Source organism: Meleagris gallopavo, chromosome 4 (genome assembly GCF_905368555.1).
Source record: "Meleagris gallopavo chromosome 4, MGAL_WU_HG_1.1, whole genome shotgun sequence".
In the NCBI taxonomy this organism is placed as follows: Eukaryota; Metazoa; Chordata; class Aves; order Galliformes; family Phasianidae; genus Meleagris; species Meleagris gallopavo.
In genome coordinates, this window is record NC_139407.1 from 29,254,309 (window position 1) to 29,267,633 (window position 13,325).

Consider the following 13,325-nt stretch of genomic DNA (forward strand, 5'->3'; position numbering starts at 1 on the left):
CTCTCCTCTCTCTTCTCTTTTCTCCCTCCTCCCTCTTCCTTTTCTCTCTCCCCTCTTTCCCCCTCTCTCATTGTTTTCCAGCAGGGTATGTTTCAGTTTGCACCATATGGATGTTCTTTGCTAGGAATATGAGCTTTCACACTCCTCCAAGGTTGCAAAGTCAGGAAATGAAGCTGTGTGGACTTTTCCCTTCCCTCCCTCCCCCTTTCCCCAAGCCCTCCCTTCCCCTTTCCTCAGGTAATTGCATTCCTTCTCTTTCACCGTGGTTTCTGCCTCGCAAGCTTTTCTGATGGTTCTTGCTTGTCCCATTGCAGTGCCTCCACAGACAAAGTTAATTAACTAGATTTCCTCTCAAGGTAATTGCAGCAAGGGAGATCCCTGCAACAGTGGATCTCCATCAGACATCCATGCATGTGCACATATATCATTGCTCTGTTCTGAAACAGTACCTTCCACTGATGCTCATGCGAACATCCAGAGATGGACAGCCCCAATTCCCCCCTCCTGTACCAATGCTCCCTTTCTCTCTCAGAGTTGGGCTCAGCTGCATGGGAAAAACCAGGATATCGGGCTCTGGCTCCAAGGGCATCTGCTCTGTGCCCTTAGTTAGGGAATGTTAGTATAAAGAATGCCTGCTGAGGTCTCGGTAGGAAGAGGTTTCTTCTTTCCATGTGTCTGATGTAAGTTGGAACAGGAGCAAACTGAGCTCCCATCCCTGCTCTATTAGATAGCGGGCTCCAATGGGTTGGGGCGGCTTGCTGGAGAAGGGCTGACACAGCACCTGAGACCCATGGGCAAGGACACACTGTAAGTAAGAGGCAGCACCAGGCCATGGGGTTGATACCAGTTTGGTACCACGTGCAGTAGGCTAGGTTCATCCCAGGTAGGGATGCACAGCACCGTGTCATCTGCCCTGCCCGAATAAACAGTCACTGGCATGCAGGGGAGGAGCAGGCTGTCTCTGCCTGGGTGCTGCCCTCTATGGACTGGGGCAGATAGGCTTGGAGAAACTGCAGGCCCTTCACCTGGCTCACCCCGTTTCTAAGGCTGTATATCAGCACATGGGCATCTTCGGATGCCCTCTGGAGCAGACCGCCATGGCCTGGTAGTGTCTCCTTTCAGGAAGTGCCCCAACCGTGGCTTCAAATTGGGTTTTGCAGCATTGCTCTGTGGGTGAGCAGCCTCAAAGGAGTACTGTGAGCAAAATGGCTGCGTGGTGCTTGGGAGGTCCCCTTACGGTCACCTCAGGGCTGGAAATTTGCTTCTTTTTCCCTACAATAGGGCTCCCTCATAAGAGAAATGGAACCAGAGAGCCCTCACAGCTGTGCTTCCTGGACGGCTACTATTTCACCGTCACTTTCTAACGGGGGGGAGGGAAGCGCGCTGGCGGCAGAGGTGTGCTCAGGGGGAGCCTTCAGCGGGAATCGTGCCCGAGAGCAACACGCGCCAAAGGACAAAGGGAGAAGGAGCGCGAGCATGAGCGCGTGCCCTGAGGAGGTTGGTTGGTTGGTTGGTGTGTGTGTGTATGTGTGTGTGTGTGTGTGTGTGTGTGTGTGCGCGCCACGTGAGAGTGACCCACCAAGGTGGGGGGGACCCATGGAGTGACCCCCTCGCAAACCGGGGCCGCCTCCCCCTCGCAGCGCGGTTCCCCGCAACACCCGCCCTCCCGCCGCCTTTCCCCATTCACAAAAAAACGCAGCGAAGATGGCGGGCCGGCGGCGAGCCCTTTTTTGTGAATGGAGGCGGTGACGTCGGCCGCGCCCGCGCGCCGCCTTCCCTCCATTCATTCCCGCGGCGCGAGCCGGAGGGGCGGGGCGGTGCGGCGGGGTAGTAAAGGTTGGGGCGGCGCGGAGCTGCGAGCGGCGGCCGGAGCGCGGAGCGGGGAAAGGCGGCCCCGTCATGGTGGCCCCGGAGGGGCTGCGGGAGATGGAGGGCAGCGCGCTGCGGCGTCTGGTGGGACGGGAGGAGGCGAGCGGCGGGCGCTGCCTGCTGCTGGACTGCCGGCCCTTCCTGGCGCACAGCGCCGGCCACATCCGCGGGGCTCTCAACGTGCGCTGCAACACCATCGTCAGGCGGCGGGCCAAGGGGGCCGTCAGCCTGGAGCAGATCCTGCCGGCCGAGGGCGAGGTGCGGGCGCGGCTGCGCGCCGGGCTCTACACCGCCGTGGTGCTGTACGACGAGCGCAGCCCACGCGCGGAGGCCCTGCGGGACGACAGCACCGTAGCCCTCGTGCTGCGCGCGCTCCGGCGCGACATGGCGCGCGCCGACATCCGGCTGCTGGCAGGTAAACGGGGAGGGGGGGGAACGAGGGGATCGGCGCGGAGGGGGAGGCCGGCCCCCCCTCCCGTGCGGCTCTGTCCCCGGGGCCAAACGGGCCCTTTGCCGCGTCCCCTCGCCGTGGGGAAGGTCGGGAGGCCCCGGCGCTTCTGCGGCGAGAGTCGGCGCTGAGGGTCAGGGTGGGTGTTAGGAGAAATTCCTTCTTCCGAGGAGTGGTGACGCGTCGGCACTGGCTGCCCAGGGATGTGATGCGGTCACCGTCCCTGGAGGTGTTCAAGAAACGTGGAGATGTGGCACTGAGGAACGCGGTCAAGGAGCATGGTGGGAGTGGGCTGGGGGTTGGACTGGACGATCTTAGATATCTTTCTAACCTTATTGATTCTATTCTTTTGCATGGGAGGCTGTGAACAACCAGGGCTGCAGGGCTGGAGGATCCTTGTGAGGTTCTGTAGAAGAAAGAGTGCTCAGTGGTTTGATTCTGACTCCCCTAAAGTGAGTCTGTTTCGTGGTTTACTCACAGCAGTGATGAGGATGCATGTGCGCAGAGCAGCAAACCATTAGGAGGTTTTGATGGATGGAGCAGGAGCACAGTGAGAGCTCATTGGGAACCTGCTTTGGGTGCTCAGCCATGAGCTGTTGCTTTGCTGAGAGCTGATAGCGCTTGGGAGGGTCCTGGGCAGCCTGATCCAGTGAGTGGCAGCCAGCCCATGGCAGGGCGTTAGAACTGGATGGGCTCTGAGGTCCCTTGCAACCTAAGCCATTCTGTGGTTCTGTGAAGCTCCTGTGGTTCTCAAGCAGGGTTGTTTGGGGTTAGTAATCCCTTATTTCTAAGAGTGAGATCTCAGTTATTTTGAGGTATGGGCTCTTAGAGTCTCAGCCCTAACACTAGAAGCCTCCTGCTTGCTTACCACAGAAATGCTAAAGAAGTTCCTGCTTGCTCCAGTTTTATAAGAGTCTCAAGTCTGGCACTATGTGTGTCCAAAGGCAAGTTTATTGGCTAGCACTTTGCTAAACAGCCCTTCAGTCTGATGAGGAGCACTGAAGAGAAATCTTCCCTGTTGGAAGGATCACTTTGCCTTTCCCAGGAGGAAGCTCATTTTTCCACATGACCCTGGGCAGCTTTCCCATCTTACAGAATCACAGAACAGCTTGGGTTGGAGGGGACCTTAAAGCTTCCAACCTGCTGCTGTAGGCTGGTTGCCCCCCACCAGCTCAGGCTACCCGGGACCCCATCCAGCCTGGCCCTGAGCACCTCCAGGGATGGGGCATCCACAGTTTGTGATGGTGTGATGACCATGAAAGTGGGATCACGGAGATCGGAATGTCTACCCAGCACATCAGTGTTTTGGGTGTTCCTCCAAATTCAGCAAGCAGGACTGCAAAGGGCTTTCAGGTTCTGGAAATGCAGCCTCTGCAAACTGACCTTCTTGTGTGAGAGAGGTGATGCACATTTACTGGTGTGTACAATTTCCTGTGAAAGGGGCTGGAATCTTTCCTTGTGGAAGGGAAGAAAACCATAAAGGATATTGAGGTGCTGGATCAGTCTCCAGCTGCTGAAGGGTTCCTGAGGTGCTTTGTCAGATAAGCTTGCATCCACTCGAGAGCCAGAATTCTCATTTCAATTGCTCTTGGGAACATCCAACCTTATTCAGTGTCAGCGTAGAACTACAGCTGGTATAAGGAATGTGTCCTACAGCGTGTGCTCTGCCAGGTTCAGGTTGGTGAGCAGTAGTCCTGCACTTGGATTGAATCTTCAGCAGCTCTCCTAGGAGACAGGGCTCCATCTGGCTAGATTCATGGCAGTAGTGAAATCCCTGACTTATGTTGGCTTTAAAGCTCTACATCAGCCAACAGGGATGTCAGTCTTGTTGATTTGATTTGAGTGAGGACAGGAAATTTGCCCAGAGGTGTTTATGTGCTGTCCTGGGAAGTCAACAGGTGGCAGCTCTGTTGGATCTTCCTCCTGGGGAGGCTCAAGGTCACCTCCAATATCTCCTTGGCAGCTGCTCAAAGGAGCAAGCACAGGCACTCACCTCTCTGTTCAGCCCACCGTGTCCTTGGGAGGCAGGGACAGCTCTATGCAGAGTGGCTTTGCTGTGGGTTAACTTCTAGGGCCTCCTGCCTTTTGGTCTGTGGGTGCTGGGATTGAGGGAACCTCTCTGCATTTTGTGTCTGAGAAAGTAGAGAATTGAACAGTTCGTGGTGCAGGAGGGCATTGAAGTTGCAGGTCACTGGCAACAAACCCTCTCTCTCTCTCCACTGTCTTGGACTACAACCTTGGCCTCAGCCTTAGGTTTTGGCTGGCTGTGTCCTGGAGCAGAGGCTTTGGGCATCTAGAAGCATTGGAGAGCTGTGGCCCATGGGAATGGCCCAGCCCAGGGGCTCCCCACTTGCTGCAGGGAGCTTGGTTGCTCTCCTCAGGGCAGCAGGCTGCTCTCCATCCCTGTAGCATCATCTAGTGGCCAAGGGCATGTCAGAATACATTGGCTCCAGCTGTCCCACAGCACTGTGAGCACGGCTGTAACGCTCCTCCGGGCCTTTCTTCTTACAGGAGGTTACGAGCGTTTTGCCTCGGAGTATCCTGAATTCTGCGCTAAAACCAAGACTCTAAGCAGCGTTTCACCCCCCAGCAGCACCGAGTCCCTGGATTTGGGCTTCAGTTCATGTGGGACCCCCTTTCACGACCAGGTAGGTCCACATTGCAACATGGCCTTCCTGCTGCCCCTCCTCAAGTTTTTCTTGGACCTGTAAAGTTATCCAGTTCTGTAATCGTAATCTGTTTTTTCTCCATCACAGGGTGGCCCTGTGGAAATCCTTCCCTTCCTCTACCTTGGCAGCGCCTACCATGCGGCACGGCGGGACATGCTGGATGCATTGGGCATCACAGCCCTGCTGAACGTCTCATCCGACTGCCCCAACCACTTCGAGGGGCACTACCAGTATAAGTGCATCCCTGTGGAAGACAACCACAAAGCTGACATAAGCTCCTGGTTCATGGAGGCAATTGAGTACATTGGTGAGTGCCCATTTGGAGAAGCTAGGGCTGTAGTTTGCACACAGCCAGAGGAGGCCACGAAGTAGGCCCCATGGCCTGGAGCTTTAGGCTCCATCCCTGGAGGTGCTCAAGGCCAGGTCAGATGAGCCCTGGGCTGCCTGATGTGGTGGGTGGCAACCAGCCCACGGCAGGGGGTTGGGCACAGGCAGAGGTCCCTTCCAAGCCATGCGTGGGTGTGATGTCAGCCATCATCTGGCAGGTTGGCCAGGGGCCTGGCCTCGTTGGAAGGGTGCAGGTCTCACATGTCACTCTCTGTTGCCCTCCAGACTCAGTGAAAGAGTGCTGTGGCCGAGTCCTTGTCCACTGCCAGGCCGGCATCTCCCGCTCAGCCACCATCTGCCTGGCCTACCTGATGATGAAGAAGCGCGTCAAGCTGGAAGAGGCCTTCGAGTTTGTCAAGCAGCGCCGGAGCATCATCTCTCCTAACTTCAGCTTCATGGGGCAGCTGCTGCAGTTCGAATCGCAGGTCTTGGCCACCTCGTGTGCAGTGGAAGCTGCCAGCCCCTCAGGGACACTGCGGGAGCGGGGCAAGACCACTTCTACCCCTACCTCCCAGTTTGTCTTCAGCTTCCCTGTCTCCGTTGGTGTCCATGCCACCCCCAGCAACCTCCCATACCTGCACAGCCCCATTACCACGTCACCCAGCTGTTAGCTTGGGGCTAAGGCCAGCCAGGCAGGTAGCACAGAGGGGCACAGAGCCCTGGGATGTTAAGCAATAGTGCCGGACACTGCCATTGACCCTGGACTCAATGTCTTTTTCGTAGAGCAATTTCTTACCTCATCTCGTTTGTTTTTTTTTGTTTTTTTTTTTTGCCTTTTATGTTGTGAAAGCCACAAACCTCGATGTTGTCCAAGTTCTGTTGTGGGGGAGGAAAAAATAGTGTACTGGGTTTCCTGAAGTGCCTGGTCTGCATCTCTTCCCATCTCTACTTTATTATCTTGTTTTTTTCAGGAAGAAAAAAAAAAGAAAAGAAAACCCTCCCCTTCCATCCTGTTTCTGCCCCCAGTTCATTTGGGTGTTGACTTGGGTTGAAAAGGGAGCATAAGCTATTTCTGTTGCACAGCACTTTCCCCCCTTTGCACAGAGGGACACTGGTGAGTGCGGTATGTGCTGCTACCTGAGCCAGTCACAGTGACCAGCAATGCTGCAGCAGGATTTCAGGGTGATTGCGGGGAGCTTCAGGTCACCTGCTGTGCTGGCTTCTGGGGGACAGCAGCCTCTAGCTGGGAGGCAGCATGGATGGAGAGATGCAATCCTAAGTGATGCTTCTGTGTGTGTATGTGTATATGTACCTGTGTCTTTAAGTCTCCCCAGTTCCCATAAAACTTGTGCCAAACCTCCTGTAGCTTAAAGAAGAGAAAGAAGGGGTAAGGACAGCAATACAGGCTGCTGATTACTCTTGACCTGTTCCCTCCCTACCATCCTATAGCTGCTCTTCCCAAAGAAGCAGGGTAGGACAGGGCTGGACTGTGATGTGGAGAGAAGCAGTGGGGGAAGAAGAGGTGCAGAGGTGTCTTCCATCTCACTTTCTGCACTCCAGGACCAGCATCTGCCACTACCTGGGCTCTGCAGAGCATTCACCCACCCGCACTGGGCTGCAAGGTCCCACACACCCAGGCATCTGCACTGCAGCCTTAGGCTCAAGCCCAGAAAATGCTTCATCCCCAATCCCTGTGTAGCTTTACCACTCTCCATCTTCCCAGCCCACACCAATACAAAATGCCTGTGTGGCTGATGTACATATGTATGGTTTTGTTCCTTTTATTATTATTATTATTTTTTTTTAGAAATCAACTTTTTATTTATTGCCCAAGGGAGAAAAACTGTTTGGAGAAAATAATAATAAAACACTTTTCAACAGTTGTGGCTGAGATCAGGTTTGTCTGGGGGCCCAGAGAATCCAGAATGGCTTGGGTCGGAAGGAAACTCAAAGCCCACCTAATTTCAACCCTCTGCCGTGGGCTGGCTGTCCCCCTATCACATCAGGCTGCCCAGTGCCCCATCCAACCTGGCCTTGAGCACCACCAGGGATGGGGCATCCACAGCCTCTCCCCCCAACAACAGGTGGTGCAAACACTCAGCTTTTACAGAGCAACTGTTAAAAATGTATTTATTGAGTTTTAAACTATTACAAGTATTGCAGATCAGACATTTAGCCAAGCACATTTATAGATCAAACTTGGTTGTTACAACAATGTTACCTAAAGTCCACCATGTAGATAGGCTGAGAACCTGCCCATCATCTTCTTTTACAGAGAGGGTAAAGGAAGAAATAAATAAATGCTATCCCAGCTCCAGGTGGTCAGCCACCAAGAGAGGAATAAAGGACTAGCTGTGAAGACAAGTTATATAAAAGTCTAAAAACCCCAGGTACATCGCTGTTTGGGGTGGCAGAGCAAGCAATCAGAAATGGAGGTGCACAAGCTCACAGGACTGTGGCACAGAAATCCCCACTTCGATTTCCAAAGCTGAAGCAAGTTCCGCAGATGTTAAGAAGAAACAGTGCCAAAATTACCTTGTAATACAGTTACTCTAATCAAACTACATTAGTCATCTGCACAATGGAACCAACACTAAAAATTGCCACCAACAGGCTCAGTATGACAGAACTAGAGAGATCAAAACCAGTCTGCTAATACAGCCTGATGGGAGCATGCGTTCATTTCATCGCAACGCATGGGCTCCTCTTGCTCCCTGCTGACTCGCTCACTTTCCTTCAGCAGTGCTCAGAAGCACTGCAACCCCCCCCCACAGGTTGCAGGCAATGAGCTCTCCCTTGTACCCAAAGCACCTCTGACCATCAACAGGTTCCGGTCCATAGATTCCCACATCAGTTGGTACCCAGGGCTAAACTGAATCTGTACTTCCCTCTGTCATACCCAGGAGTGTGGCAGCTTAGATTGAAATGACTGAAACACATACCAGGCACACATTCTTTTTTATATCAGTTAGATTTTCTAGGGTCAGGAAGTATGGGAATGGTGAAATTCCATTAAGAATAAATTCACACGCTCCCTGACTTTCTGCTTCTGAGAACAATTACAATGTTCAAAACTCATCTGCCTACTTTGAGCTTGGGACCCTTTCTTTTTCCCCATCTTTGGGGGAAAAAAATGGTAGACGAGTTTGCAGGTAAGGAAATTCCTGCTGCACAACACAGTGGGATTTGATCGCATCACTTGCAAACGCTCAAAACAGAGGTTAGAAAAAAACGATCCTCAAGATTCCTTGACTACAGAACAGTAATGGCTGGAAAACTACCAAACCAGTACAACAGTCTGCAGCAGTTTTCATGGAGCTGTGATCAAAGGCTGGCGGAGAGAAGTAAGGAATAGAAAGATGTACCACGCTGAGATGCTGTACTCTGGTTTTAATTCTGACAAGTTTTGCTGACAGTGTTCAGACTGCAATGCCACCCTGTGTCATGGATACAACCCCAGCCCTGGAGAGCCAGAACCTCCTGGTTCAGACTTGGTGAAGACTGCTCTGTCTGCCCACTGAGGCCCTATTACAGCTGTTTCAAAGCATTCCTCTAAGGGTAAAAGGCACCAGCTCAGGACAACTGCCATCCCCTCCACTGCAAGGCACTACATTAATCCCACAGGGAACGGCTCTGCCTGGAGCCACTGAGAGGTGCCAGGCTCCCAAACCTGGCTTAGCCCAGCACCTTTCTGCATCCTCGCTTCTATCATGCCTCTGTTGGTGACGCAGTGCTGCAAACAAGCATCCCATCACCAGGGGACAGTCCTGCTCAGGACGAGGCACCCTGCCAAATCCACTTTCTGGAACTAGGAGCTCTTACATCAACTCCCTCAGCTAAAGCAGCAGCAACCTTACTGCAAACCAAACAGTGTCAGCAGCAGCTCAACCACCACCAGCTTTTTCATAGGTAGCAGACACTGATGGGAAGATCCTCACCTTGTTTTCAGCCACAAGAGGAAACACACACACACACACACACACACACACACACACACACACAAAACTTAGGCCAGCAGAGACACATGCTGGTCTGCACAGCCCACCAGACTGTGGTGTCCCTCTGTGCTGGCCACGAATGGGCATGGGACCGTTATGAGACAAAAGCCATTGCAAAATGATTTCTTCACACAGCACCTTTACTCTGCACAGAACATCAGATACGTAACATGGGCAGTTTCAAGATACCAAACAGTGTATTTTTGTACTCCAGAACTTCACAGCTCCTGAAGAAACCCAGATTTTGTTCCATTAGCACACAGGAAATAACAAGCAAGAACAAAATCTGGTGCGGGCCTGGTGGGGTGTTTTTTTCAGGTTTGTTCTTGTTTTTCAAAGATGTAAAGCTTTCAACTTCCACACGCACATTAACCATTTTGCTCATCTACGCAGCACAATTCATTTTTTTAAATCACTGAAATCTATGTCTAATGGGGATGGCGAGCCACACTCACCCTCATCACTATCTGAAACCCTAGTGTAGATAGGCACATCCCCTACTCCATTCTTAACTAAATTAAAAACAAACCCCAAACTTAAATGATGAATACAAAACTTCAAAGCCTAGTGGTGATCTCTGCAATCCTAACACTACTAAACAAGTAGCCAAAATACAAGCATCCGACTGTGTCAATGATGTCTGATTAAAAGGACAACTAGGCCAGAGCCTGGCTTGGACCGCGAAGCTGATTTACTTCATCAGGTCACAAAATGAAGTGAAAACCATAGATCCAGTGCCAGCTCGAGAGAAATAAAACCCAAAGCTCAAGATCTGCTGCAGTATTGCTATTTCTAAGGTTTTCTTTATAGATATTACAGAATGGATGTGCAGGCAGCCAGACCGCATCAGATGATTGATTTTACAGTGGGTACAATTCCTCCAGGAGGATAACTTGCTTCAACACTAAAGTTTTAATGCTAAAAATGAAAATTCTGTGTCTTAAAGCTGAAAGTGAAAACTCTGTTTTGTCCAAACACCCCGAGCAAACCCCACTGGCAGGGAGTACATGTTTTTATAAACTGAAAGCATGGTATTCTGTCATTCCCTCACTTAAAGAGTGATAAAGCTGGAATGCATGAACTGGATCATCAGTTATTCGGCAGTGCCGGTCGATGGGGAAATGGACAGCCTGTTCAGAGGAACATTTTACCTCCAGCCATGATGTGCTCGATGCTGGAAAACATCTCATATTCATGGTTTAAAAACAAAACCAAAACAATAACGGCTTGACTTTCAACCTTCTCTGAAGTTGTAAAAACAACTCAAAAAAAAACAAAAAAAAGAAATTGATTTATACTTTTGTTAAATCTGTATCACTCATGAGGGAGACTTCAGAAGTTGTCTCATGCTGTGCTATGCAACGCTGAAATATAACTTTCTCCTACCCAGCAAAATAAACCCAGGAACTTGCATGGAAGGAGGTTAGGGTGAGTGCATCCCGGCTCTGTCCTCTGGTATACCTGCGAGTTAACTGACTTCCCAACTGATCTTTTTAAAAAAGTTTTCCTCATAAAGATGTAAACCACTTATTTTAAAAAATTATTTTTGTAAGCCACTTTAAGCTGTTCAACAACCACGATGTCAAACAGATGTGACACGAAACTTCTGTAACACATTCTCCCTTACCATCTTCTGTGTCTCATGTAGAGGGATGCGACCCAGATACATCCTTGCATGTGTGGTCTTCTAACTTGTCAACTATCTCCCAACAAAACCATATGCACTGTAAGGGGAGAACGTTTCACAAACTGCACGCACTTGATAGCAGCCTTGTAAAATGTTCTTTTAGAGATATCAGCAGAGGACATTGACCTGCTGTATCAAGTCCTTTCGAGCACAAGAGCTGGCTTGACACTTCCGTTGGGTTTCCCCAGAAAACTCATGCAGACAACTCAGCAAACCGAAACGTGATTTGTTTCCACTCTAAAGTAACACTCACATATTAGTATCATTTGCTCAGAGGTGTGCAAATAACCCCGTATCTTGAAGAACTGGACCTAGCCCCTTCTCAGATGAATTTGATATTGCATTGTTAATGGTTTTAGTCAACTTGACTTTGTGCAAAATACCTTTAAGTAGGTTCTGGCTCAACTCCAGAATACAAAAGGAAAATAAATAGCTGACTGAGACTTTCTGAAAAGATAAAATGAATGCTGCATGATGAAAGGAAAATCATGGACTTAATGCAATTTATCTGCAAATAAAGTAAGTAGAACAGTAGTGTCTGAAATTTTAACATGTGAGATGGCCTTGATAAAGATTTCTGTTTGCAGAATGTTCCCAAAGTCTAGATCAAAACAACATTATTTCGCACGTGGTAATGGTAGAGACTAAGAGCCTGAGATGCATTATTAAAAGGCAGTCTCTTGTAAACCTTCCTCAAAAGGAACAATATAGCAGTTGAGTATGCGAGAGTTACTCTTATCGTATTCATCAAGACAGCAATGCTTTATAAAAGACATACAGCTTATTTCCAGATTAAGAATTTTATATGATACTGATATCCTGAACACATATCCACCCAGTCCAAGATTGAAGTCACATCCTTCTTCACTGTTCTGTAGCTACTAGGTCTTTTGCTCTGCTGCTGTTCCTGTCTGTGAAGGAGCTTCTGGTTTCACAATCTGGTATGTAATAAGATATTCTGGGTATGCCTAAAAGTCAAGAAAAAAGACTGTTTTACAGAAGGGTACACTCAGTAACTTCACATTTGGGATTTCAAATGATGACAAGGAAGGGCAATGCAAGAATCAGCTCTGTGTTTAAGAATGCAAAAGAAAAAGCAGATTTCGAGCAGCTGAATGAGATTAACAAATCCAGGGAAGGCTCCTATAGGATATAAAGCACAGATTTTCTGCTCTGAGGATAATTAAGCAGAGGAACAAGCTACTGAGAGAAACTCTGAAACATCATTCTCTTTCATGTCCTACCTGGTCTAAGCCTTCAGCAATCTGGTGTGCAAGCAAGGGTGAACAAGAGCTTACTTTAGATGACTACCCAAGGTTTTTTCCAACTTGAATTTAATTTGTAATCTTTGAATCATCCAAGGCAGTGAGCAAAACATTCTTCTAGGCTAAGAGCCTCTGCTGAGTTACTCAGAATAAAAATCAGCTCCTGAAGACTGCTGTGCTACTTCTGTTGCCATAAGGGGAGACAGGGACATTGCCACATTGGGAATCCACAGGTAAAAAGCTCAGAATACTCACTATTTATAAAGCCCCAGAAATGCACGTGTTCTTGTTACTGCAGTAATGTCACTGCAGTGGGAGAAACAGTATATACTCATGAAAACTACATCTCTTAATAGGCTCTTCTCAGTGCCGCAGAGGAGAAATGAGGCCACTTTCCACAATGTAGATCAGAGAAGCTCGGTGGAAAGGAGCAGCACTTCCTGCCTCAATATAGTTTACTGTTAATTTTTACAATTAAGTGAAAAAAACCAAGACAGCACACCTGGAGTGGAAATCATTTATATCCCTTCTGAAACTCCAAGCTCTGCTAGTCGTCACTAGCCACCTACCTGTTCTCCTCTATAGATAACATATTCAGCGTATGCAAGTCCATTCACACTTGGCCTGCCAATAACTGAATGGTGTCCTGGAGGGGCGTGCGCCATCTTCATGGTACTGAACTGAAGAAAAGATTTTCCAAGAGTCACTCTGCAGAAAAGCATTTGTCTAAAAAGAAAAGAGAAACACGGTGTTAACATTTCTGAGAGATGTAAGCTTCCAGAATGATTTCAGACTTCTGCTTGCTATAATAAATTTCTCAAAGGTTTTTGGAGAAGCAATTTTAGAAACTTTAGAAACCAGTTCTAAAGCTGTGTCTAAAAATTCCTTCTTTTCTTGACATTCAGAAGGGAAAATACATGCTTTGTATAGCTGTTGCATGGAGGCCTGCTCTAGTTCATTTTCTATAAAGCTGTTGTACGAAACAAACTCTTTTTGTTCCAACCAGCAGGGTGAGTGTCAGAGCATGAAAAGCACACTGATCTACTTCAGTACAAAACAAAG

At 49.4% G+C, this 13,325-nt stretch overlaps 2 protein-coding genes across 2 annotated transcripts in view; one reads left to right on the forward strand and one right to left on the reverse strand.

Annotated features, from left to right (window-relative positions):
- Positions 1-1,798: 1,798 nt before the first annotated feature.
- DUSP4 (dual specificity phosphatase 4) lies at positions 1,799-9,281 on the forward strand. Its single transcript, XM_085222641.1, has 4 exons — positions 1,799-2,284; positions 4,829-4,965; positions 5,074-5,293; positions 5,599-9,281. Exons 1-4 carry the CDS (start codon positions 1,900-1,902, stop codon positions 5,982-5,984), a joined length of 1,128 nt encoding a protein of 375 aa, XP_085078767.1. The 5' UTR covers positions 1,799-1,899; the 3' UTR covers positions 5,985-9,281.
- TNKS (tankyrase) overlaps positions 7,427-13,325 on the reverse strand; it is a 107,927-nt gene continuing 102,028 nt past the window's right edge. Inside the window, exons 26-27 of the mRNA XM_085222639.1 lie at positions 12,833-12,989; positions 7,427-11,966 (exon numbers count right to left, since the gene is read on the reverse strand). Coding sequence (XP_085078765.1) covers positions 11,880-11,966; positions 12,833-12,989 — 244 coding nt within the window. The 3' untranslated portion in view covers positions 7,427-11,879. The remainder of the gene's footprint in view (positions 11,967-12,832; positions 12,990-13,325) is intronic.

Excerpts from the sequence above, each read along its gene's own strand:
- DUSP4 (XM_085222641.1), top strand. The coding sequence starts at position 1,900 with ATGGTGGCCCCGGAGGGGCTGCGGGAGATGGAGGGCAGCGCGCTGCGG. Across the intron at positions 2,285-4,828 it reads CGACATCCGGCTGCTGGCAG|GAGGTTACGAGCGTTTTGCC; the intron begins GTAAACGGGGAG and ends TTCTTCTTACAG. Across the intron at positions 5,294-5,598 it reads GGAGGCAATTGAGTACATTG|ACTCAGTGAAAGAGTGCTGT; the intron begins GTGAGTGCCCAT and ends GTTGCCCTCCAG.